General features: G+C 40.1%; 1 protein-coding gene across 11 annotated transcripts in view; it reads right to left on the minus strand.

The window, feature by feature from the left end:
- Nucleotides 1–9,535: 9,535 nt before the first annotated feature.
- The window catches only part of INPP4B (inositol polyphosphate-4-phosphatase type II B), a 307,638-nt gene continuing 289,858 nt past the window's right edge, over nucleotides 9,536–27,315 (minus strand). For all 11 annotated transcript variants that reach the window (XM_044430729.1, XM_044430730.1, XM_044430724.1 and 8 more), the window contains one exon: nucleotides 9,536–13,591. In XM_044430729.1, coding sequence (XP_044286664.1) covers nucleotides 13,459–13,591 — 133 coding nt within the window. In that variant the 3' untranslated portion in view covers nucleotides 9,536–13,458. The remainder of the gene's footprint in view (nucleotides 13,592–27,315) is intronic.

Raw genomic sequence — 27,315 nt, forward strand, 5'->3', positions numbered from 1 at the left:
ATGGATCCAACAGCACCTTAGAGAGGCATTGCAAAAGGTAACATATTCGCAAAACGCCAAAGGCCTTGGTAAAGAAAGGGAACAGGCTGGAAAGAAGCATTACTGTGCAATTATTTATGATGGATAGGAGCTGTGCGTGACCTTCAAAGAGTGTGTTGCATTATCACCCTGGATTTGAGATGTCAGCTCCAAATTGGGAGAAAGCAGGAGGCCAAGGAGCTGCTTGGGGTGAGACCACAAGAGAACTTGCTCAAAAACAAAAGCAATGTTTAAAAACCTTACTATAATAAAAACCAGGAGGGGCAGGGAGTTCAGCAGCTGGCAGGAGAGGTGCCCTTAGGCACTCAGCTGGAGATGCAGAATATTTATCTGGGTTGGTGCTATATACCTGTTTTGCATGCAGAAGGTCCCAGGACCAGTTGCTGGCATCTCCCATTTAAAAGGAAGAGATGACCTAAGTGATGGGCAGACTCTTCTTTGCTAAGACCTGGGAAAGAGGCTGCCAGTCACAGCAGCAAATATTAGGCTACATGGAGAATCGGGCAGACCAGCATAAAGCAGTGTCCTACCCAAAGTGTTAGAAGACAAAAAAGCTCAATTAAATTACAGTTTAGACAATTATCTAACATAGATTTATACAGCTATTAGACATAATTAACCGAAATGACTAATCCATATTTATTGAATGACAACTTTCAGGATACTTTTGACTAAATAATATGCTGAGACATCAGAATTGGCACTGAGGAAGGGGAAGGGAAGCAGGAAAGAAAAGGCACATCAGCCACATCTGAAGCTACCCTACAGATTTTTACCAGCATTGTAATGGCCTATCACATGATATTCACCCCAAATCTTGCCCTATTCCTGCCATTATATTAGAGTGTACTATGACTTTTAGAATATGTTGCAGTTTTTCCCAGATATGTGTGTGTGCGCTAAACTTGCGGTATTGTTGTGAGTGGGCTACAAGGAATTGCTTCTGGGGGTGAATAAGGGGAAGTGTCCCACCAGGGTCTGACAAAGCAGCAGCAATTCTGTGACCTTCTGTTGCTTTCCCATAGTGTCTTTCTCTTCATCTGTCTGACTTGCCCAATGGATAAATACAATGCTGTTTCCCGCTCCCCTCCCTTCCAAAAAACTAAAGTTGAGGCGCTCCCTTCATTCCCTTGTCTGAAGGGACAACTAGCTGAAAATGAGTGTCTACTCACCAGTAAATCTCTTGTTTTCTGCAACCTTCCTCAGAAGTAAATCGCATTCATTTCAGTGATGCTTACCCTTGGGAAAGTTGGTTTCAGGACAGTGTTGGAGTGGATGGCTGTGTTGATCCTGCTGGCTTCACCCCGTGGAAGGTCAGAAGATGGCAGTAGCATCACAGCCTCCCCCTCACCTCTCCCCTCCACTCCCCCTTTCTCCATGACTTTTTATGTGGGAAAACACCTTCTTCCTCTTCCTCCTCCAATAGTCTTTGCTGGTGCACTCCTTCATACTTCCACAGAGGTGGAAAAACTCTTCACATTTTTAAAAGGCTATTTTCCTGCATGCATTCCCCCCCCCCACCCCCAACTCTTTCTCCTTCTCCCACAATGCAATTTGTGTGTGCTGCAAGATCTACATTTGCAGCTACTGTATTCTTTAGTATGTGCTCCAACCGCAGTAAAGGGATGTCGCATACATATTATGGCAGAACTCTCAGACAAACAGAAGGACATCTAATGCAGAGCTGCCCAGATGGTTCTCTTTCAGATCTTGCCTGGGTGGTCTTGTATGCAGTTTTTCCACACACCTACCAGCAACAACAATTTGGAAGTCCTTTTAAACTCCTTTTGATAGGTGGCATGCACTGCAGAACTGGCTGAATAGGCTAGCCTTGTGTGCGGCTCTTTTTCTCAGTTGTCAACATTCCATTACATCTGAAACTTGGTGTTGCTCTTGAGCCCTTGCTTTTTAAAAGAACTTGACAGGCAGCTCAGTGCCTTTTTACCACAAGAAGCCAGAGTATTTTCTTTTTAATGATGTCCAAACAAATTAACAGTTAAAAATAAATGGCAGGGGAGCACAGTGGGACATGAATTTCAACGGGCTGAAGATCAGAAAGAATTAAGTGCCACGACTGTGGCCCATGTGTCTGTGAAAATTGACTTGACTTAAGTTTAATGCAAGAGGGAACTGCACTGCATATAGGATGCTTCCCTGCTGATTTCTAGAAAATGTGGGAGTGCATCCTCCCCGCTGATGTCCATTAACATACCCATGAATATATAAATATAAATTGGTGTTTCAAAAATTTTAACCAGCTGCTTTCTGTGATTTTTTTTAATGACTAGATCACTATACCTAGAGTGTAGCTTCACAAAACATCTGTGATTTCCACTTACCTAAAGACTGAGCTCTTCTTATACCCCATGGAAGAAGATAAATATGTTGAATGCTTTTTCTTCAATGAGCTTTGTTTAATGATTTCATTTTATTGCATGTCTATCCAAATTGCTTCTATCATTGAATCCAACTCAGCTCACACCAGACTTCCCCCACAGATCTCCCTTCCATCTCTGAACTGAACTGGGCCTCTTTAGTTCAGCAATGAATGAATGAATAACCTGCTTTCAGAGTATGGTCTTTATCATTTTTAAAGTAAAGGGATTCTGCAGCTGTGTAATGGATAGATGGCTCAACTACCACCAAACTTGTAACTCAGTGGCAGAACAACTGCCTTGATGGCCTTTGACAGAAGGTAGTGTAGAAAATGAAATAATACATATGAACCTAGAGGAAGCCCATGGCCTCCTCTTCATCATCGCAGAGTGCAGAACATGGAATAATGGGCTCAAGTTACAGGAAGCCAGATTGACAAGGGAACCAGTTAGCTGTGGAGATTGTGGGTGTCTTCATGAAATGAATGAATAACATTACTAGTCTTGCCTTAGATGGTTACTTTGGAAACTTCCAGTTACATTCATAATACTTTTATAATATCTTTATGAGATGCTTTTTAAACCAGCCAGCCAGCAATGAACATTTGAGGCTTACACCGATATTATTTCAGCTTGAGCGTTTCTGTCAACTCTGGGGCTCAGAGCTGCATTATAGAATGATGAACTTAAACTGAACTTGAAAATGATGAAAAGTTAAGCTAAGTTTACCAGTTTCTCCAACAGTAGGGAATGCACTGTAATATAGCCAAAGGCTAAATTGCACCTTTGGAAACCCCTTGTCTTCATTCTGATATCTGAAGACTGACCTTGTGTATTTGGCTTTGTTTTGGCCATCACTGTCTGTGTCGTGTCCCACAAGGGGCCTGCATGCGCTGGAGGTTTGCAGGCTCGATAGTAGCAAATTATGTCCATAGATGTGAGTCAGGGGAGACACGGCAGAGTTGTGCTCTGATGTGCACAATATGAAGAAAATTGACAGGAGGACATCTTTTTCTTCTCTCAAAATACTGGAACCCAAGATCATCCCATGAAGTTGGTTGGTTGACAGTTCAGGAAAGAGAAAGGGAAGTACTTCTTCAGACAGCACATAGATAAACTTACACAAGATGTGGTAATGGCCATCCATTTAGACTGCTATTAAAGGGAGTGGCAAAATTCCCAGATGATAAAGCTGTGAATGGTCATTAGTCGTGATGACAACACACCACCTCCACTATTTGCGTTGTGAGCCGTCCTGAGGCTGTGTAGCAATGGGGATGGCATATAAAAACTTTAAATAAATGAACAAACAAATAAATATTGGCGGCAGTATGCTTACGGACTGCAGTTGCTGGGGACATGGGTGGGAAGTGCTTTTGCACTCATATCCCACTTGTAGGTTCTCTGAGGGTAGTTGATTGGTCCCTGTATGAATCCTGGACTAGAAGGATCCTGAGTCCAATCCATCATCTTCTTAGGTTCTTGGATGCTGTGTACAAAATTCCCTCTCCTGATTAGACAGTAAAACTATGTGCATGTAAACTAGATCAAATCTGTTCAGGAGAGGGTGTGTGGGAAGGAACTGAGTGCTGCTCACTACCCTTTCTTCATCAAACAATAGATGTCAGTTCCATCTTGGGGACACCGGAGCCCAGTCCTGGCTGATGAACATGCATGTTATCCCCTTCAAGCATTAATGGCATTTAAGGAGAAGTGCAGTCACACCGCTGGCAGTCACACCACTTTATTGTCCATGCATTATAGGAAGAAGGAAATGAAACTCTGTTCTAGCTTGTAGGGAAACTCCATGCCTGCAGGCCACCCCGTGAAGACGTCGGTGCTCAAGACATGGACATCTCGGTGGAGCTGGAGAAGCCACATGCTGTTGGGAGCAAGCCCAGAGATGTGGCCATGCTTGCTGGTAATTGCATGGACCCTGCCATGACCAATGAACAAAGTGGACTACTATTTAGACTGAAACAATGAATAATTAAAACTAATTCAAATGCAAATAGCTGCTGGTAGGAATCTGGTATGAGAAATTATGATGGTTGTATCTGGACTGTGGCCAGTGCCTTCTGTCTTTAATGATTAACTAATATCTTTGACAACCAATAGTATTTAAGGGCCAATTCTGCTGGGACAATTAGACCATGTGTAAGACATCTGTTTTAATTTTATTCATACTCTGTTATTTCTCCCAGTCAATGATGTTGTTGGTCACAAATTATTCAGAGGGAAAAAAAGAGTTGGTAAAATATCCAAGAGGGCAACAAAAGCCATGAGGAAAAAAAGCAGCAGCAGCAACACATTAACAAATGATTCTTTAAAAGCTTTCCTGGCTGAATCTCCCAAGGCATTTCAAAGGATGGGAAAGAAATGAGAATAAAAAATGTAATATTTGTGTCATTCTTTTTGTCTGAAGTTGTTTTAAAATTGTGGTTCTTTTACTGTTGTGTTAACTGTGTTATAGACTGTACTGAAGTGTACATTAAAATTACTTGTGATTCATTTTAAGATTCAAAGGGTAATCCAATCAACAACAAGAGGGGATTGGAGGATTTCTTGATGACCATTTGCCTATGTACATCAGTTGCCGGGGAACACTGTGGGAAAGTGTGGTTGTGTTTGTGTTTTCCTGAGGGCAGCTAATTGAACAGAATGCTGGACCAGAGGGACCCTTGGTCTGATCTAGCATGGCCCCTGCATAGCTATTCAGCAAGCTAGCATGTTGAGTCGCCTTTGCCAAGCTGGAACGGCATGGGCCTGCAGCCGGATGGATGACCACATGTGGGAGCAGAGCAGGGGGTTGGGCTCAATGGCCTTATAGATCTCTTCCAACTCTGCTTCTATCCTATCCATGTCCTTATGCACTGTGCACAGAATTATTACTGTGCAAGAACACTTTGTGCTGGGACTACCACTAGTTCCTCAGCTTGTGGGTGAAATAGCTAAAAAAGTCAGGGAAATCATACCACAGATGCAATTGAATGGGTTCCTGAACAGTCCTGGGGATGAGCTGCGTGGGTGGTGGGTAGGATTATTTGGAGCCCCAGCTCCAGGGCACTCTGAATGCTAAGTTCCCATCGTGTCCACCTCACAGCAGGCTCCCTCTTGAAGTCACAAACTGGCCTTGGAGTGGAGAAAAGGGCCATGCCATGAGGACTGGGAGGAGAGGCACCTTGGGCCAACAGCTTATGCTGTATCAAGATGGCACCCAGGCCTCCTTCCTTTCCCCTCCATACTGCTTCATCTAGATGGCTGAAACAACTATCTAGATGAAACACAAGGTGAAAGGCATGGCAGCTCGCTTGCAGAAGCTCATGTGCCTCAAGGTTAGGGGGAACTAAATTATGCCCTATATAGCTATGTTTTATGAGCTCACTTAAGTATCTCGTTAGATCATTTCTGTGCTCTGATTGTTACACACAGCTCTCAGTGGTTTCACGAGGGACTTAAGCAAGTCACTATTTTAATGGATGTTTTTTGGCATGTCTGCATGATGTTTGCACAGACTGCAAGGTGCTGGCCAACCTTGGTTGCGGCCATTGCTTGGCCTCTGCAGACTGCCATGTCATAGAAGTGGGAATGTGGAATGGAGGGGCAACAAACATACACTCTGCTGGTTCCAGTAGTGGATTATGCCTGCCCAATGTCAGGCAGATAGATACATATCTTTAAGTTAATAGCAGTTGCCCTTTAACAAAGAAGAGGAAAAAATATGCATTTCCTGCAGAATTGGATAACATTTTCAGAGATATTTAGAGAGAAGATCTAGTCTAAAACTGGAACAGGCAGGTAAAACTGAATTGGCTATACCCATGGTAGTTTGGACTGAGACTGAAATGAGCCCAATGAATTCCTACTGTACAGACCAGATGCACTTTCTTTTACAATATTTCACCTTGGGACTGTGATTCTGTGGCAGAAAGACCTGTCGTTTTTATTTTTTATTTATTTTATTTATTTCTGATTTATATCCTGCCTTTTTCCTCCAAAGGGCTCAAGGCAGCTTACATCACTCTCCTCCTCCATCTTATCCCCACAACAACAACCCTGTGAGGTAGGTTGGGCTGAGAGTCTGTGACTGGCCCAGAGTCACCCAGTTGGCTCCATGGCTGAGCGGGGACTCGAACCCAGATCCTCTGAGTCCCAGTCCCATGCTCTTAGCTGCTACGCCACACTGCCTCTCGTTCTACCTTCTAAAACTGAGCACATCAAGGACGCATTAGTCTTCACAGCATCTTCCCTCAGCATTTGGCCACACAACTTTATTAACTCTTTTAGAGAGTCATTAAGAGAACCTTTGGGTTATGGGGTGGCATAGAAATGGAATAAAAGAAATTAAAAATAAACAAACATTCCTGACATTCCTGCAGATGTTTACTAGGGGACTCGAACCCAGATCCTCTGAGTCCCAGTCCCATGCTCTTAGCTGCTACGCCACACTGCCTCTCGTTCTACCTTCTAAAACTGAGCACATCAAGGACGCATTAGTCTTCACAGCATCTTCCCTCAGCATTTGGCCACACAACTTTATTAACTCTTTTAGAGAGTCATTAAGAGAACCTTTGGGTTATGGGGTGGCATAGAAATGGAATAAAAGAAATTAAAAATAAACAAACATTCCTGACATTCCTGCAGATGTTTACTAATGACTGCCTGCCCGAATTTCTTGTTTCTGTTTTAAATAGTTCACCCTCTGCCCACTTCAACATAAAACCTGTAAAATATGTCATATTATACCCTGTGGCACTGATCTTACCACAGAGGACAAGGTTGGGAGACCCACAATGCTCAGTGGCTGATATTATAGGGCGCAGGCTTCCTCTTAGCACTCACATATGACTTGTTCAACTGACACTTTGAAAGGAAGCTTGAAGCATCTTCAGTGTGAATCACAATGCCAGCCACTTTTCGAGTGCTCTTTTGCAGCTTCATGAAAAACTTTATAGTTGGTTCAAACTTTGGTTACCAGTGTGCCGAGTACCTCTCATACTACTGGCTTGGGAAATAATGAAATAAAGACAGAAAGATCCTTGCAAAACAGCAGAATCTGCTATCCAAGGACACTATTCAGGGCTTCTCCACAGATTACTAACACTTCTGGATTCTCTGAAGAATTAAGATTGGCTCCTTATACCCCCACCCCTGGTATTCTTTCTCTGCCTTTCTCTGTATTCCATTACCCAACACAAAGTTCCAGGTTGTTTGCTGGAAAACCAAAACTGTGGAAACATGCAAGTTTCTCAGTATGGTCCAATCTGCCATTTCCAGGTAATGCTACACTTTCCTCACTCGAACAAAAGCTGTGGAAATGCTTGGAAAACACAGGAGCAGCCACAGAGGATGAAAACATTGTGTAAAGCACTTGCAAATTACCATGTGTGAGGAATAATCAGTGTGCAGTACATGCTTCAAAGCCTCTAGAGAGCCATGCATGGTGAAATGCTCCCTAGACCTCATGTCTGCTCTGGGTCGAGAGAACTAACAAAGCACACTGAACCTGGGATCACACCTTTGATATGTTACTTCACATCCCTCTCCCAAAGCACTGGGAATGCCAAGTCCTGGAAAACAATGTGATTGGATGCTAGAGCTATCACACTACACCCCTTTTCTTACTCTGGCGTGGTTTGTTTTCTAATTTAGTATGGAGAGCTTGAGAAGAAATGCCACTTTTTAGATAGACCCTTCCTACCTTGTGTCTCTGTCTCTCTCAGCCTTCCAAATCTTCAGGGGTGTCCAGTTTCTGATATGGTCCACTAGAGAGGAGTCCTGCTTCAACTTAGACTTATTCCAAATCTGTTTAAATCAGGCTGATTAGGTTTTTGATCCAGCTGAACGCAGAAGACACCTAGTGGAAGGCTGGTTTCACATATGGCTTTTGGGCTCTTAGGCAACATAGACATGCATTTGGACAATTCTATAAGACTTCTCCAAACAGGTGTCCTTCAGATACTTGGCACATCAACTCCCTTAACCCAAGCCAACATGACCAATCATCAAGAATGCTGAGTTGAAGTACAAGACACCAGTAAGGGGGAAGTGCTGAAGTGCTTCTCATTGGAGACATCTTGGTTTCAGTAGAACAGTTTTCCCCAAAGTGGTACCTTTCAGATGTGCTAGATTATAATCTCCATTGTTCCTAGCCAGCCAGTCCAGTGGCCACACTGGCTGGGGATGAAGGGAGTTTATGCCCATCACATCTGGAGAACACCAGCAAACAAGTGGAAAGAATGATCAGGAGGAGGATGAAGTCCAAGAGCAGCTGAAGAGAAACTAGAAAACAGATTCACTAATTGGGAAGAGTCCACTTAGGGTGTCTGGCTCAAGAATCCCCAGAACACTGGAGGCAGCTCTTAGGGATGAGCTGCAACACTAATGACAGCACATGCAAAAGGTGCCAAATTTAATCCTTGGTATCTCCCTTCAGAAAATGTTGGCTATTGACTGGATTAAAAAGCAAATCAAATAAATATATAATACAGAACATACAATATAATAAATATGTCCACCAAAGTATCCTGCCTGAAATCCTGGAGAACTGCAAGCAAAGTGGCCTGCCAGGCAAGAGTGAGAATTGTATGTTGCACATTGTATGTAAATTTTCCTGCAGACGTCTGATAGGGCTGCAAAGGCTGTGAGTCCCAGTTTAGGAGGCTGATCATATAGTTCATATAGATGCAACTGCAAGAGCATCCATTAAAAGTAGTGTTGGAAATTATACATGACAACATGAGAACTCTTCTATCATTTCTCGGTGATGACTGTTTTATACATGCAAATTTTCCTTCGGTATAAAGCACTTTGATGAAAATGGAACCATGTTGATTTTATCTATCAAATCTGAAACAACTTTGCAGAAATCCTGATCTAATATAAATGGATGATGAACTGGAAACCTTATTATGCCACTTCACAGGACTTTTCATAACTGTTTGACCTACTTAGATCTCAAGTACTCCATGAATATTGCACAATAAATTTGGGAAACAATTCTCTAAGGCAGTGAATATGTCAGTTCAAGTGACACAAACATATTTCCTTCCAGGAGTTGACCTTTTCATGCTGTTTGTTTCATGGAAATGGAAACAATTCAAACACATTAAGGCAAGAATATGAAAAATAAGACACATTTATTTAAATAAAAATACATGCACACACAACACACACAATGTACAATGGAAATGGCTTACACACAGCAATACTTGTGGTTCCTAAACCAATAGACAAAATGGTAAAATAATAGTAAGCGTCAATGCATGCATCAAGCAAGAAAATCAGAATCTGTCATCTAATTCAGTTCAAAAGGAGATCAGCTTGTTTCCCAACCCATTTAAAGCATGCATTCTTCTGAATTTACCCATAATGCTTCACCACAGTAATTTATTCTTTAAAGCCCTAAAGATAACAGTACTGATCATTAGTCTCGCACTATCTTTGTTGACATGAATGGGGCTTGTGCGGCAGTGGTCCTTCACAAATGCATGCCTGTCTGGGTCACATTCCAGAGAACAATTTTGGCCCTACATGAAGGCTCTCTTCCTTGGCCGGCATTAAACCTTCCCTCTTGCACAAGGATTCTCTCCCTTTCTTCCCACAATATACAATCTGACATCAGTGTAAGTGGACACTTATGAATTGCAAAAAAGGATAAACAGACAGAGGACACTGATCTGCACAAGAATTACACGTGCTAACTTCTATGCATGGACACACATTTAGATGTAATACCTATAATTTCCATAGAAATACAGTACATCTCATCACAGTGGGGAAGACCAGGTGACCTGTGTACCTGCTCAGTTTGCAGTACAAGATGCCCACTGTTGGTGGGCAACTTCAAGACGAAGCCCATACTTGAAGTTATCCTTAAAGTGGGCTTCCACTGCACAGTTCTTCAAACAGCAAACACCTTGAAATAGAGGGCCATCCTCTGACAACTCTTCAAAGAGAGGACTGTCCTTAGTAAAGCAGGGCACCAGGCCACCCTACCTGCCATAGCATATCATAAACTGCTTTTCAAAGTTCCTTTAGCTTCAAAAATAATTTGATTTATTATATGTGATGGAGTTCAAGAAAAATAATTTCACATCCTACTTGGGACTGTGGAACTAGACCAGTTTACTGAACTCTGGGTTCCAGGACACAGTATGAAAAAACTTTTCCTTGAAGCATTTGATCACACATGCCAGTCTCCTTGAAGGATTTTTCAAACATCACCTTTTGGCATAACTTCTTCCAAAGTAGTTTTCAAAATTATATGACCACGTTTGCAGACAAAGAAAAGTAATCATGACTGAGAGTTTGATAGCACTTAATGAATAATGGGACATGGGTCATAAGATTCAAGAAACAAGCAGAGAAAAACCTCCCTTCTCAAAACACACACACGATTTCTCACAAATCTAAGTCTGTGCAAAGTTTTTCAACAGCACATGACCTATAATGTGCTATTCTTCCCTTTTAAAAGACACTGAAAATGTACCCAATTGTTTAGACAATCAGAAACACATACTTGGATGCACTACTTTGCTTTTTAAACAGTCAGGAAAACAATACATAAGCAAGAGGCAAAGGGCTATAAAAACACACCCATGAAGGCTACAAAGCACTGCACAAACCAGTGGTCTCAAGCATGCCGAAAACTCTACATTGCATTAAATAATTTAAAATTCAAGCCAACTGTATATGTCAAGTCAGGAATATTCTGTTCTGGAACATAATTTAGAAAGTACTATAATACCCAAAGAATATACCTGATAGTTGTCTTCTGTTCATGAGTTTTCCTGCTGGTCACAAAATTATCCATAAAAGATAGCATTAGAAACTAAGTTTCTGAAGTGCAATATTTTTCGAGAGGTAAAATTAATGATCTGTTATGCTTCTTTGGAAAAATCCCCCAAAAGTTCAGTGATAATGCTTTTAAAACCATTAGCCTGGCCTTGAATTTACTTAAAGCAGCAACATTGTTTGGAATGTAACAATGTTAGCAAAAGGGAGAGGAGGGTAGTATGCTTCATTTTTTTCTGTATCTGACACAGTTTTTTTCCATACTGGATATAGAAAGGAGGTGGAGCTCAGCCTGTGCAGCCCCAGCTCTGAGTAATCCTATGCCCCAGATAACATTGGGAGGCCACTGGATTGTGCTCTTAATACTGCTGGCTATTCATGCTTCTAGAGGGACAAAAAGTTTCCATGACTTTGTTCATTAATAGCCTTCAGTCAGAAAATTCTATTTCTGATTACAGTATGCCGAGCTATTATTTTAATGCAGTAGACATCAGAAACATATGCATATAGTCACAATATGCATGTGTGAATTCTTCCATACCTATTCAATTATATGTAATTAGCAGGTACTAAATAATGTACTGCATTTGATCTTTTTTTAATATTCAAAATATTCATGTGTAGCTATTCTTTACACTTTAGTTTGCTCCTCTGTTACATCTGTTCCAAAATGCATAAGATACTGTAGTACAGAGAAAAGGAACTGGCATCACTCTTAATTAACTCATGTTCATTTTAAGCAAGCAAATGGTATGAAACATATTGAATCAACTGGGACTAATCACACAAATTTTAGCAAAAGTGGGAAGCCAGATTACATTTTAACATGGTGGTAGTATAAAGAAAGCTTCATTCTGAGAATCCATATCCTCAAAACAGTTTTGATCCTGAGCGCATTGAACAAATTACTTACAATAATATGGTTTCACTGCCCTTTTAAATATGGAACTCTTTTATAATTTAAATACAACATAAATTATAGATAAACACAGATTCAAATAATATCTGCAATGGCAAAAGGAAATCAGTTTGTGTGATGACATTCCACAATTGTTGACACTTGCCAGACAGGATTATCATCTTTACCTCTGCTAACCTTTGGCTATGCTAATTATATTTTGCTGAATTTCCCTACATTTTTTTTTAGCTGGATACAACTTAACTTCCTGCCCCAGTTTTCACTGATCAGATCTCAGTGAAAGAATGGAGAAGTTTAATAAAGTCATACAATTTGGCTGAATCTTCTTGCTTATCACAATAAAAATGAACTTCATTTTCACATGTGGTGCTCATTTATTTATAATTCCCAGCATCTGTAATTCAAATCTAGAACTTAAATTTACATTTGTCTTTAAAAACGGCTCTCATTTCTGATCCACAATGACAGTCACAAATGATGAGATTCTTGATTAAACGTTGCTGTGTCACAAGGCAAATTATCCTTTGTCCTTCATGAGAATGGTTAATCATGACCACAGGTTACACTGTAACCATTACAGGTTACCTAGATTATTTCATTTCTGTAGGCTACCATTCTGTTTTCATTCAAATGCAAACATTCTAACCACCCAAGATCTAATCTCCTTTTCTATTCCATTTTTTAGATTGTCCAGAATATAGACTCCAGTGGCCATCCTTGTTAAGTGGTCCATTAACACTGCAGAGATCATCTAGTACGACTCTAGATCCTGCTTCCAAGACAATCACAACATACTACTTAGCTTAGTGAAGGAATACCCCAGCTTTTTTTAAAGCAACACATGGAACTGGAGCTGCAAAGATCATTCAGGAAAGCAGAAGATTTCAGCAAATATTTAATGATGCACCGTCACCGAGATTAACACTTCTTTTCAAAATGTATCATGGATCTTACATACTGCAGCCCAACTTTCACTTTAGCTCTGACCGTAATCCAGCCTGAAATATTTCAGACAATTCAGCGCTGCTTGATATGGAAGTGGGTTCATGGTGACACCTACCAACTCAAGATTTGGTCTTCCACCTGCATAATGATCAGGCTGGTTAATGAGATACAGTCTCATACTATTTATTAAAGGTGGTGGTAGCCAGAACACTCAACCTACCATACTTTTACTTTGAATGACAGTACGGTTTGGTAAGACAGGTCCTAGGTATTTTTCCCCCTCTTACATACTCCCAATCTGAGAGGCAACACAAAGGAATTTGTGCTAAGTAAGGAGCAAAGTTGTGTGCTCCTGCACACATTTTGTTTATATTTTGTCTAAGCTTAGGTGTCAGCTTTTCCATATGTTCCCTCTGGTGGTCGGTAGTACTTTGGGAAAGCCATCAGCTGTATCATGTTGAAAGCATACTTTCTGCATTTGACATTCTTCAGTACATTCTCTATGCGGCATCCTTCTCTATTGAAAAGGGGGAAAAAGACAACTTCATGAAACAAAGAATAAATAAATATGTTTTATTTGTACATTGCAGAGTTTCAGCAACAATTGAAGTAAAAATAACAAAGATCCAACTCTACAATATATTTTCCACAAGTGATGATACATCTTACAAAATTAGATCCAAGGCCAGGCCCAATACAGTTATTGCCCTTAGAAGCAGATAGTGGGATTTCTTTTTTCAGATTTATCTCTCACTGTGGTTTGATTAAAGATTAAATACTTTAAATGTTACTCTACTTTTAGAAATATATTTGCTTTAAAAAATCTTTAATATTTTTTTCAGATTGGGTTTGTTACATCTCTGTAGTACATGTTAAACTTCACATGTAGCCTTAAGTGTGCAGGTTCTAGGAATAAGGCATTTTATTAAGTCTGGCCCTATAGATTTGCGAGGGAAGCTTCCATCTTTGTATTATTTCAATATGTTTAGCTTTGCAAATGAAAGAAAGAGGAAATGGCTTCCAGTAGCCTGATCCAATTCTCTGCTTTACAAAGAAGGGATGCTTAGTTCATACACAGTACAAAACTCACAAGAGCCAACATGATGTATCAAGACGGAAAGAAAACTTTGCTCAAAAGAATATAAATGTGTTTTGTAAAGCCAAAGCAACCAAAGCAACAGTTACAGACATGTTAATTTTGTTACAAACAGAAGTTACTGAATGCCATAGAATGGCTTGACAGAAAAGGGTTAGTTGTAACAAAGAAAAAAGAGTGGACTGTTAGCTAAAACAGAAGGGTCCTACCAGCAAGTAACAATGAAAGCAGCACACTGAAATTTATCCTTACAAACAACCTGTCCAGAGAATTCAACTTAAATTTAGATGCATGGTGCAGTGCATTTTACATCTTCACACAACTTTGGCTAATAACTGATGAACATCACAGACAAACTTGTGAATGGCTTTATACTCTGAGTTTTACCACCACATTTTCATATATGGAGCCACTTGCCTGATGTGGAGTCCCCATATAAAAATTGTAATGATACCATTCTCCCTTTTACGTTAAACCCTGGCAATTTACACTTGTGAGTGCATGTGTACGTGTGCAAAGGATGTGGCAAAGAATGATTCCTGCAAATGTGTCCTCACTTAAAAATGAGGTGGTAAAATCACCCTGTAAGGGTGTGAACTGGCCCTAAAATGAGGCTTGTAAAAAGGGGAAATTCAGATTTCATGATTAGATCGTATCTAATTAAGAGACACTGATAAAATGGATTTTATTAGAACCAATGATAGTGCAAGAAGGATTGCTAGGAATAGAAAGCAGAGCAAATCACATGATGCATAGCATGCTATCCTGATCTCTTGGGTGGGGCAGAATAAAACTTTTACAGTTCAAGACATTGGCTTCTTAAGGACAACTTTATGGGTCTGAAAAATGTAGAAATAATACAGCACATTTTAAATCTTAAGCCGTTGCTGTTCATAGAAAAGAAATGAAAAGAAGTGATCTTTACTGATATTTGGCTAATAATAAAGCGAGACTTAAAATAAGCCACACAACCAGCAAATGCGAGCTGACAAGCAGCAAGGCGACAGGATAGAAGTGACGAGAAGTTGGCTTGTTATCAGTTAGACAGCCTGTCTCGGGATCATCCGACTCATTCAGTGCTCCCTGGGTTTGTCTGCTGTTAAACAGGGGAAGTTAGGAACAAATAAGATAGCATTTAATAGGAGAGAAAGGCAACACTTAGGTATTCTAACAATAAAGATGGCCACACAATATAACAAATATATGTTACATAATTCCATTTAGGCTACTTTGACCACTAGATAAGAATGTAACTCACATATTCAAGGGTATTCCTCCAATAGGAAAACAAGGATCAGTGGCGAAGAGTCCTCACTGATATTTCTTAGTGCATTAAAGATGCCTTCCCAGGTTAGAAGCTCTTAATGGAACTCCCACCCAAAGGCAGTAAAATAAGCCTGAAATGTCATGAAGTGGAATAAATGGATAAAGGTATGATTTGCAGGAAAGTAAACGGGAACAAGTGAGGCCAATGCAAAACTACTTAGGACCCTGATGAAATACTGCAACCAAAGCAGCCCCCACCACTGAGAGCGATAGGGGGACCTCAGTTTTGTGGCACTTCTGCATGTGCACCAACTCTTCAGGCCCTGCCATGCTCAGTCTCTCGCTTTCCTCTATTCAGACCTTAGCTCTGTCAATGCTGTTTGCTCCTAACGTACATGGCAAGTGCCAGCACGCCACAGCTGTCAGGGGTCCTGCTGACAAGGGTTTGCCCTTCTTCCAAAGATGTTTTCTCCTAGCCTGAGGTACCATGCAGTGCAGTCTACATCCTTTTTACATTTCCCACAATGCCCTTGGGGGTGCATCACTTGTGGGACCTGTGAGAAATTAAATTAAAATGGTGGCCCGAGTCAGCCACGTGGTATTGATTGGATCACTGTAAGCCCACCAAGACATATCAATGGAGGAGCCCCCTACTCTGGGAAGTCATTTTGCCGAGAGATCCCACAAATCTGAAGCCAGGTTTGGCATAGGAGCTCTCTGTAATAAGATTGCTTCAAACACTTCAGTTCTAAACAAAAAATCAAACAACTTTGATCATCAGCCTGCAAATTCAGTGATTACTTATGTATAACTTGTGGGTTGAAAATCAGTAAAATCAAGCGATTTAGTCTGTGAAAATTATCATCAGGTTGATAACATTACCATCAAGAAATGTATAAAAATGTTTCTATTTTAGACTAAAGATAACCACTCAGCTATAGGAACAAGGGAAGTTCTTTAAATCAGGGTTATCTACGTTGACAGGAAACCTCTCTGCAGAGTCTCAGGAAGAGCATTTTCCCACATTTTGCTTCCTGATTCTTTTTTCAACTGGAGCAGCCAGGGCTGAGACCTTGCATCTTCTGCTCTACCATGGAATTCCCCATGTGCAAAATGCTTTGACGACTGGGATCTCTGAGCCCACTCTAGAGTAGAACTGAAGAAAAGGCATAGCTGCTCAGGACAGATAGAAAGTCAAGTCTGCTTTTCTCCTTAGCTTCTTGTCAGTGAGATGCAAGGATTTTTTGTGACCATTTTCCTGTGTCACTAAACTCATATACGTATTTCAGTTTTCAGTACTGGTGGGAGTTATTCAAGATCACAGGAATTCATCTCCACACGATTGTACATTTCTGCTGCCAAATAAATGACATGCAGCGCTCTAGTCAAGCAAAGTGACTGTTGAAGAACGTACAAAGAATATTGCAGTCACTAAACAAAGTGGTTGTGTCAACAGCCAATTTAGATTTTAAAGATTTTGTGCAACTGTGGTCTAAGTTCTTGAGAGGTAGTTTTTACCACTTTTAAGATCCCATTTTTGCTTGTTATTTGTGCTCCATCAGTTTGACTGGCAGAGGTTGGGATATGGGTGTATACTACTTTAGGGGTGGGAGTTCTTTCTCTAAGTCTTTCCCTCTTCAGCCTCCCTGCCAAACCCCTGCAGACCCAAAGGAAAAGAAGCACAAAAACTCGGAGTTCACATCAGTCAGCATCAAGAAACTGGGAAAATCATTTACACAGGGGCAAAATTCAGGAAGTTTGTTGTTGTTGTTTCTATAAAGCAGAAGGAAGAAACAATATGTGAGAGCGTTGTGCAGCCATGAAGACTGAGAACTGGAATGCTGAATGAGTCTCTAGATGTAAGATGGAATGCAAAGCAGTGACATTAGGTAACAAATGATGGAAGCCATAGAAGCAGAAGGGGAAGAAGCTCAGTTTAAAGTTATAATAGCCAAGATTCTGGGGTTCCTATACAATTGGGAGGAACTAAACAAAACAGACTTTCTAACCATGATTTGTTTACTTCCATGATGACCAGGAATTCTGGCTTGTCTCTTCCTCAACAAGCCAGGATCATAAGCCATTGTTTGTTATCAGCTGATGACAATGTTTATAAGCATGCCCATAAAAAATAAGCCACAATGAGTTTATCACAGCGTGAGAAATATGACAGTAAGGTATGTACAGTTGAAGAAGAGTGACAGACAAGACCTCCATGTTTGTCAGAAACTCAAGTTGGAAAGGTGGTGAGAGGAGAGTGTATTTCATTTCTCATTTTAATGTGAATTGACTAGCCAAATAATTTTGGCCGCAACTCTAATAACATTAAATTACAGAAATTTCAGGCATATAAACATGAAGTAAAAGGCAGCAGCTGTGAACTAAACTGAAGAAGCTACAGATTTAAGTTGAAGCACTAATACGTGCCAGCATGCTTCTATCCACAATTTCTAAAATAAGTCAACAAATCAGTGTTAGAATCTGAATTCTAATATATAATGTCACAATGTAGCCTCATGATGGCATTTCTCCTGAAATGATATAGTTTGTGTTAAGAGAGAATGCACGTACATGGGTGTGTGTGTGTGGTGGTGTGTGTCAGGATGACAGAAATCTTCCATTCACTGGCACTTTATTTTGCACGTTGGTAGCATCTGGTCTTTATCTTGATGGAAGAGACAAATTAAATCACCCAGGCCCTACCTAGACACCGCTGTTCATGATAAGATTAGATGAATTCGGTATGTATTGATTTGACATTGCCATAGGCCAGGCATGTTTGCTTTTTTTTTTTTTTTTTTGTAAAAGGTGAAGCATGTGCTAATGAATAATCCTTTTCATAAAAGTTGCTATCAGCATTGCACAAGGATACATTGGTAAAATGAATGTCCTAGGTGGACAGAAGGACTGAGTAATTTTCTTTAAGAATTGTTCATATTAGTAAGTGATCCATGTTCTTTCATTTGCCCTTTAAAACAGTGGAAATGAAGTTTGGAGAATGAGAATATTGCTTATTATATAAGTTGGGACTAATGTAATTAAAGTTGGGAACCAAGATCAAAGATAGTGCAAAGGATCAAATGGAGCAGAAGAAAACTTTGTACACATAAATGCCTCCAATGGAATACCAATTTGACATTATTTCTGAATCTGTATAACTTTTCAAAGTTGACAGAAAATTATGAAAAGAATTCTGGATGCAAAATTAAAAACCCTTTCCCCCATATGTATTCAAATAGAAATAATAAATTACAGCTAGCAATTTAGTTTCTGTAGGAATTTACTGGTTAATAGCTGTCACGGGCATTTGCAGAAAAAAAATGAGGCATATCCAAGCAGACTTTTAAAAATGATTTGGGGAGCAATTGTATGTATGCTTAGACTGAAAAAAGTCTTAACATATCCCAGCCAGGATAGTTAGCTGGAGAACACTGCAAGTTGTAGGATGAATAATTTTGTGAATGGTTTCATATCATAAATAAATAGTATAAAATAGTATGTATACACAGGAAATAAGATATATAATCAAATTTTAAGCACAACGAAGGAACAGCAGCTGTGCCAAGGACAGTTAAGCAATGTTCCCTTCCCATTCATTCATTCATTCATTCATTCCAGTTCATATCATATGAAGTGTGACTATAGAAAGCAGTGGCGATTCAGCTACATTTCTGCCTAACAGCTTGACCCTCACAGCTTCTCCAGGTTATCTAGCTTGGCCTGAAGGATCAAACCTGCTTCTTGAGATCCTGGAGTGCACTGCATCCAGCACATGAGCACAGCTTCTCTCTGGAAGGGGGACATTCAACCATGTGACACTCTGTGCAAAGAACTTAATGTCTTCACAAGTCCTTCTGCCATCCACATCCATGGCCCCTGGCTTTCCTGCAACGCCCTCAATATTCAGATACTGCTAATGAAGGGAGATGACTTGCTGGCCCCTCTGCTGTCAAGTGGAATCACAGTATTGGGAAAGGAGGGCACTGTTCTCAGGGAGAGACAGGCTCTCTCAGAAGGGACCCTTGGCAGTGAACGCATTTCTTATGGCACTGAACATACGCCTCTGGAGATGAAGGGTGGAATATTTTTGGTAGTAATAGGTTTATCGTGGTATTATATTTGGGGGAGACCCGCTGCGGTGTATGGGGTTACAGCTGCTCATTTTATTTTTTCTTTACAAATACAGCCTTTTCTATGACAAAATGGTGCTTATCTCAAAGTAGATCTATTTAGCATCAAGGGAGCAGAAAGAAACTCCATTTTAATCCAGTTGTCATGTTGAAGCTATAATTTAAGGAAGGTTAAAATATAAAACTTCATTATTCACAGGGTTTTAAAAACTCAGGTCAGGCAAACTGGTGTTTGTTTCTTTATATATATGCTTTTTGGCTCTCTCTAGCCTATCAGGAATGCAGAAGTCATTGAGAGCCAGTGTGGTGTAGTGGTTAAGAGCATGGGACTGGGACTCAAACGATCTGGGTTCTAGTCCCCGCTCAGCCATGGAGCCAACTGGGTGACTTTGGGCCAGTCACAGACTCTCAGCCCAACCTACCTCACAGGGTTGTTGTGGGGATAAGCTGGAGGAGGAGAATGATGTAAGCTGCCTTGAGCCCTTTGTAGGGAAAAGGCAGGAAATAAATGGAAAAATAAACAAAAAAATAAAAAAAGTCACTGGGAAGTCTAGAATGGCAGATAAGATATAGCAATGGCCACCAATTTCAACAGGATAAAAAGATCAGACAAATTCCTGGAGTAAAGCTATCTGTGGCTACTAGGCGTGATGGCTATGCATATTTTACAGAATCAGAGGCAGTACATCCATCAATACAAGCTGTTGGAGAACATGGGCAGGAAGAGTCTATGTGCCATGTCTTGGTTGCAGATGTTTCATAGGTAGGGGCTGTATTCCCTTGAGGGTAATCTGTTGGGGGCCACAAACCAAGCTTGAAAGTGGCAGGCAGGGCCAGATTCACTTTTCCTATTTCTGCCATCCCCTTATTCTTTTTTGGCTACTCCCTTTTCTAACCCTCCTACTGAAGTTAGCAGGCCTTGCTTTCCCTGAAAGTACAACAAAGAAGATGACACCAGGAAGAATGGTTATAAGTAATGAAAAACTATTCTCAGTTTAGGTGTCCAGATGACAGTCATGTGGATTCCAGAGAATGTGCTACGTTCTTTTTTCTTTTCCCATATTCCTTGGTAACAATTAGACAAGCCGCCAAAACAACATCAGTCACACAAGCACATCTCAAGGCTCATTGTCAGGCTCTACCTTTCTTTACAATAGGCCAAACAATAGGATCAAATTGTTTGGCACAGGAAAGTCTCAAGGGTCATATGTGTTTTATTTGTCCTGTTTTTCATGTTGACATTGGACAAAGATTTTTAAGGAAGTGAATGTATTACTGGAAGTGGAAAAAGAAAATTGACATGCCTGTCTCCTCCTATTTATCTGCTATGTAACTCAGTGGTTGACTGCACAATTACTGGGAGCTGGTCCCAGTGCCCATGAGGAAGAAAATGGTCCAAATAGCAAGCCTGGTGTTTAAAGGGGGTTTGAACTTTTGATCAATGTATCTGAGTGACGATCTGGTTATTTTCTTCCTGTCTGTGGTCATTATCATCACAACACACTGGGTTAGTCTCTTCAATGATTCTTAGAATTCCACACAGGCTTTATTGAAGCTTTTCTCAGAAAAAATATCTTGCTCCCCCTTTTCTGTTCTGTAACTGCAAAGTTACTCACTTTGCTTTTGAAATCAAAACACATATGGCCTATCAGACCACTGACCTAAAACATTCCACAGCAATAAAGATGGAAATGTACAGATCCTTTATATCTCCACAAGCTGAACAGGTCATGATAGCTACAGGCCTAGATTAAAAAAAACAAAAACAAATCAAGTACCCCCAAAAGACATTGAACAGCTCTTTAAAATAGTCCCTCCACCTAAACCATAGGCAAGGTGGTTTTGGAACAGAGGGAATTTCAGAGATGTTTTTAATATACAGTGGGAGTACATTGTCTGAAATCTGGGAAGGTTTGGTCCCAACCCATGACTGCTTCACTTTTTTCAAATCCGAGGGAGTTCATTTCTGTTCCCACCCTTCCAAATACAAATTTAAGTACACCGTGTTATTGAAATCTGTGATGGGCAGTGTGAAGAGAGCCACAGAATTAAGTACATTCCCAGCTATTAGGTTAGCAAATTGTTCCTACTTTACAACTTGGATCCCATGTCTATTTTAACAAGCATGGAAATAACTGCCCCAGGTGCTTCTCTGAGTTCACCCTGGAGATGGTTTTCTGGGGATGCTCTGGAGGGACAGGTGCTCTCAAAATAGGATGCATTCCAAAGGCCTCCTAAGCTGCTTCTCTCCTGCTCCAAGGCACTGCCCCTCAGATGACCAAAACAGCTAAGTGCTTTGTCTTGGCTCTCCTACCCGACACAGGATGACTGAAGTCCTCCATGCTCAGAGGGCTTTCACAATTTCTCTCTCTTTCAATTAAGAACACTAAAAAACAGGCTGCTAACTACAGTTGACTTATTTAAGTATAATCTGAATGATACTCCAAGAAGCCAAAGGAAACGGTAAAGCTCCATGCCAATAGACAAGATACAGACAGTAGTCAACTGCCATGATTCAAAGGCATGTGGAACTCACACCATGAATTTCCAGTTCGGCATCTTGAGGAGGAGACTCTGTGCAGCACAGAGGGACTGCTTTCAAAACTGCTGAAATGGTTTTCAAAGGCCATTTGTGATATAGGATTAGGGGAGAAGTTTAAAAAAGGAAGAGTAAACAATTCAACTGGACCAGTACAGAGCCCCTGAGGTGAAACTAAGCAGCAATTCTGACTCCAACAGTGATTTTAGTAAGAAAGTCAATATTCTGAAATCTCTTCATTTGTCTAACCAGCAAAAATTGTATTATTCAAATTATATTAACATGCACAGATCCCTGGTAATGATTCATTTGCATTCTTTAGTGTTATTGTTTCCTTGGTTTCTTAAAAAAATGATGAACATAGGGCTTTAAGAACCTGACAGATTTGTTTTATAATTGCTATACAAACATTGCAGTTAATTATTTCATATACATAGTTTGGCTTGACTGAAAGCATGTCACAAAGGCGGAATGAGAGCCTTCTAAATGAAAATAAGTTTTCAATTAGTATCACTTCATTTTAAACAAAGAATTGCAATAATAAACCCACAGGGATATGTTATGGTTTTTGTTTATTTACTAATGAATGCTCATGAACAGCGCTGCCTATGCAACACAGACAAAGTTCACGTCCCTATGCCCCAGCTTAGGCTGAAGCTATGAGGGATGTAAAAAATTCCAGTTCTTCCTAGAATGCTCCATCCATATTAAGTACTATAAAAAAGTAAACAGTGGGTTTTGGGCAAAGCAGATCACTTTTTTGGTCTCTTGTTTCATGTACGTTCTTTTAAGCATATGAGAAAATCAAATACCAGCACACTTCTAAATGGCTCTATTGTCTGTATCAGGCTGGGAGGTTTAGCCTCATCTCCTTGGGCTCTCAGCCCTATCTGCTTACAATTATGAATTTGTGGTGCGTGTTCTGGCCTTGATGTAGGTGTGGTGGCAAGCGGTCTGTAGGTGAAAACCAGTGTAGAGAATGAAAGAGAATGAATGCATGGTGGAAGGAGAGGAGGAGTGAAGGAAGGAAGGACTGTGTGACCCTGAATGGGCAAGTAGTGAGCACATGAGACTGAACTCATATGAAAATACTGTTTTCTCCAGCCAAAGGTTGCAACCAAATATTGCAAAAGGTGGATTTGCATTGACATTCTATTCCAAAATAAATATATACATTTAAAAAAAGATCAGTTGGCAACCCTGTCAGGGACTGCACAGAAGTACTGGGAGAAGCATGGCTCTTCCTTTGCCTGAGAGGTGAAAAGTGATGGATGGAAACCACAGCTGTGTAAGCACGATGGGCCGCAGGCAACTTAGTCTGCTCCACACATTCCCCTCCTCCTTGCCAAGCCAGTGGAAGGGAAGTGGAGCAGCTGCAACTGTTCCAAATGACACGGGTAGTGCTGCCTACCTTTCGGTGCATTTGCACAGCATCTGCATGACACAGGCAGAAGGAATACATTTTGGAGCACTTAGGCTTGTCATTGTCAGGAGGAGTAACTGAATTACTGAGAAATGTTGACAAGTTCAGAGAACACTCATGGAATGGAAATATTCGCAACGCACAACTGATTCTTTGCAATTCTTTCGGCGTTTTATACTCATGTTAAAAAGACATAATCAGAAGGTCACAAGAAATGCTACTTTATAAAACAAATCTCAGCAATGGAATTTCATCAAAATAGGATTGCTTCTTGCTAGGCTGACTTCACACAACATTTCTTACCAAAGATAAATTTGGCGTTGTACATGCATTATCTTGAAAGTTATGGTCCCTGTTGCTAATTTTGCAGTTTGCCCTATTTTGTTGTTTAAATTGCTGCAATATCTCCTAAAAGAAAGAGGTTCTATTCTCTATTAGCTGGTTGAGCTACAGGATAGTACACAACTGCCTGGAAACTATTAGAATGAAAGTGAAGGATTCCCAGTGCCTCCATTCTCTTTTAAAATATTACAAGACTTGATTACATTGCAGTCTTTCAGGCTATCTTTCACACCATCTGGAAATGTAACCCCCAAAGAAACAGCAGAATAGGTTCCCCATCACTAGATTCTCCTTTAGCTTAAAAGTCAATCAGCCTAGTTTTTCCTTAAATGATTGCTAAATTACAGTTGCTCCATTGCTGGTAAAAATGTGACAGTAATAGCAAGCTGACTCTATCTTTCTATGCCACGGAAAAAAGCCTCGTAAATAAAACGGTGAAGTATTTATCACCCTGGAGGAAAGCTTACAATTGCACATTAATTTATAAAACAGTCAGTCCTCTAGATGCTATGTGTTGGAGGGAACTGGGAACAATAGACTGTTCAGAATTGACAGCTAACAGGAGGATCCCAGGTAATGAATGTCCTCATTGTTTCTAGTAAGAAATAAACTTCCCTAATTTCAATGTGGGCCATTAATTAGACTGCAACAAAGCATGCTGGTCAGGAAACATTCTGGGAGCCTTTTGCTCAGTGATTCCTGACAAAGCTGCAAGTGAAACTTGGGAGCCATTTAAAAAATTATTTTGGATGGACAGCACACCTAATTGCTCAGAACGAGTAACATTATGCACATTATTATACTCTAAACTTTATTATACTATATGCTACCCTTTCCCTGGCTCCCGATGAAGTATTTACCCAGGTAAGTGAGCACAGGATTACAGCTTTAACTTCTTTCAGAAGATGCAATTTGCCAGGAGAGAGTTATAAAGTTTGGAAGCTCTTACTGGGAATGCCTGTCTGAGAACTAGGGACCTAAACAGGCACACAAATTGCAAACTTAGAAGAGGATATTCTGAAAAGAGATATATCAGAGACTTCCTGGTTTAAGCATGTTTATTTATTTGAGTCATATCTTGCCTTTATATTAAAAAATGGCACTCAGTATACATAATGAGAATTTTATTTATTTATTTATTAGAAGCTTTTGTATGCCATCCTTTATATAAATATCTCAGGACAGCTTACAGCAATCTAAAAACAATTTAAAAACATCTAGTAACACATGTTGTGAGGAAAAAACCCTCATTTATATCTTGGCTTATGAAGCTGAAATGATCATCCAAGCCCAGTCAATGCAATGTCAGCAGATCTGGGCAAGTGTTTAAGGAGTTATCACATAATGACCACTATGAATACATTATATCTGTCATATGTTCGGCACATCCCAGGTCTCTTCAGCCAATGTCCCATCATGTATTCTGTACCTTATTTAGTCATGGTAAAGATTTTATCCCTCTCTTCAAATGTGATTTGGGCATTAATGATTCTAGACTAGAAAGTTAAAAAAACCCTTGAAAAATACCATAATTGTTATCCTTTTCAGAGTTTTGTTTCTAGAAAGGTAAGTATGACTGGCTACATAAGCCTTGTTTGTACATAATGCTAACTATGGTTTAGCATTATGAATCACTCTTCAGAATTTGGCTGTGAAATGGAAACTGGAAGCTATTGCTTCTCATTTAACTATCCATAATTTAGCATTATGGTAAAAGCAGAGAGAATGTCTTAAGCATGGGTTCCTGAAATGAGCCAACTTCAAATGCTGGGTTATAAAGGTCGACATGTTAGTACAATACAGTAATGAATAACTACAGTTTAAGGTTTGTCCATCAAAATGAACTACTATTAAGTGAAAACAGAAGCAAAGGCTTCTGATCTCCCTGCAGCTGTGCCAGAGGGAGCACACATAATTCTAAACAATAGTTTAAAGTTATGTCTTAATGAAGCCATCATGCCTGAATGAAATATTCATCATCATGTGATGCCTGTCCGGCTGGCATTGCCCATGTGAATATTTCTAGAAAGATAAAGAAAGTTGGACTGATACAGGGAGTGCAGGCAAATAATGATAGCAAACAGTAATGAGGAAGAGTAAAGATTAATTTGATTTCTAGCACCATCATTCCCTCTTTCTGAGAGTATGACTTACAGTCTGAAAAACAAGAGGGGTAAATCCAATGTCATCCAAGTGGACTTTTGCCCATGCAAGCCTAATTTCACTTTGCCTTGCACTCATTCACAGCCCAGATCTGTTCTGGATAGTCTCTTACCCCACAGAGTGGATTTGAGAATATGCAGGTGACTGCAGGGCAAGCACAAATACATTCTTGCTAGCAGTTGTGATTCTGCTTCTTGGTGGCTAACACTGGATACATCCCAGTATGTGTGAATGTCTGGACAGTCATATTTGAGAAACTGAGTACAGGGGACAGACTCAGGGACTCCTTGTCCTTTCTTTCAAGTGACAATTTCCTGTTTCTTTCCTTTGTTGGTGTTTATAATAGTTTAGGCACTATATTTAACTATGGTTAATGTTACTCAGCATTCCATCTTTGCCAGGATTAGAAATAAGCTAATTCCTGTTGGGGAGGCAGGTATAACATCCAAGCATTTTATATGCATCAAAGCCTAGTCACAGCCCCTGTTACTATCAGTAACCTTGGCTCTGGAACCCTGCAAAAACTAATAGAAACCATCTTTGGTAAAGATCTCCTGTACAAACATCAACAAAAATGCCCAATGGGAGTATGAGAAAAAATCCACATGAAAAAAAGATAAAAGCATTCTGGAACTCTTAGTTAATAAAATAAGTTCCTTAAATTAAGAATGGTGTGAAAGAGATTACATCCTGGTTTGGGGGGTTGTATAACAGTTTAGTAAGCAGAGATATGGATGTGTCTACCATCTTTTCATGGTACATATTAATAAGCCAGGAAGTCTCTCATTAGTCATCTGAACTGGAAAACTATGGTTAACATGTTTGGAACAGCCCAGGATTGTAAACCACTATTGGACATTTGTTTAAGATACTGACTTGTTCTGAAACTGGTAGCCATAGTTTCTTTGCAAATTAGATACTTCCTGGCGAGTTTGCTCATGCTGTGAAAGGCTGAATGCACCGATAAAGCTCATTCATATCTTGGCTTGATAAGCTGAAATATGATGATCTAATCACATCCTATGTCTATCCTATGTCTATCAACTGTTATTCATCATGGCAGCTCCACATTCAGAAGCAGAACCCTTCCAAAAACAGCAAGCAATTATATTTTCCTCTTCTTGTGACCTGCCTAGAGACTTCTGGCTTAGTCTGTATGAGACAGAATGCTGGATTGGATGGATCTTTGGTCTGAACCAGAAATGGCCAACAATTTTATGACCTAAAAAGCGATCTCAGACTGAATCAGTCCATCAAGTTCAATATTGACTGGGTTTGCACA

This window comes from Varanus komodoensis, unplaced genomic scaffold (assembly GCF_004798865.1).
Source record: "Varanus komodoensis strain SLA01 unplaced genomic scaffold, ASM479886v1 scaffold21, whole genome shotgun sequence".
In the NCBI taxonomy this organism is placed as follows: Eukaryota; Metazoa; Chordata; class Lepidosauria; order Squamata; family Varanidae; genus Varanus; species Varanus komodoensis.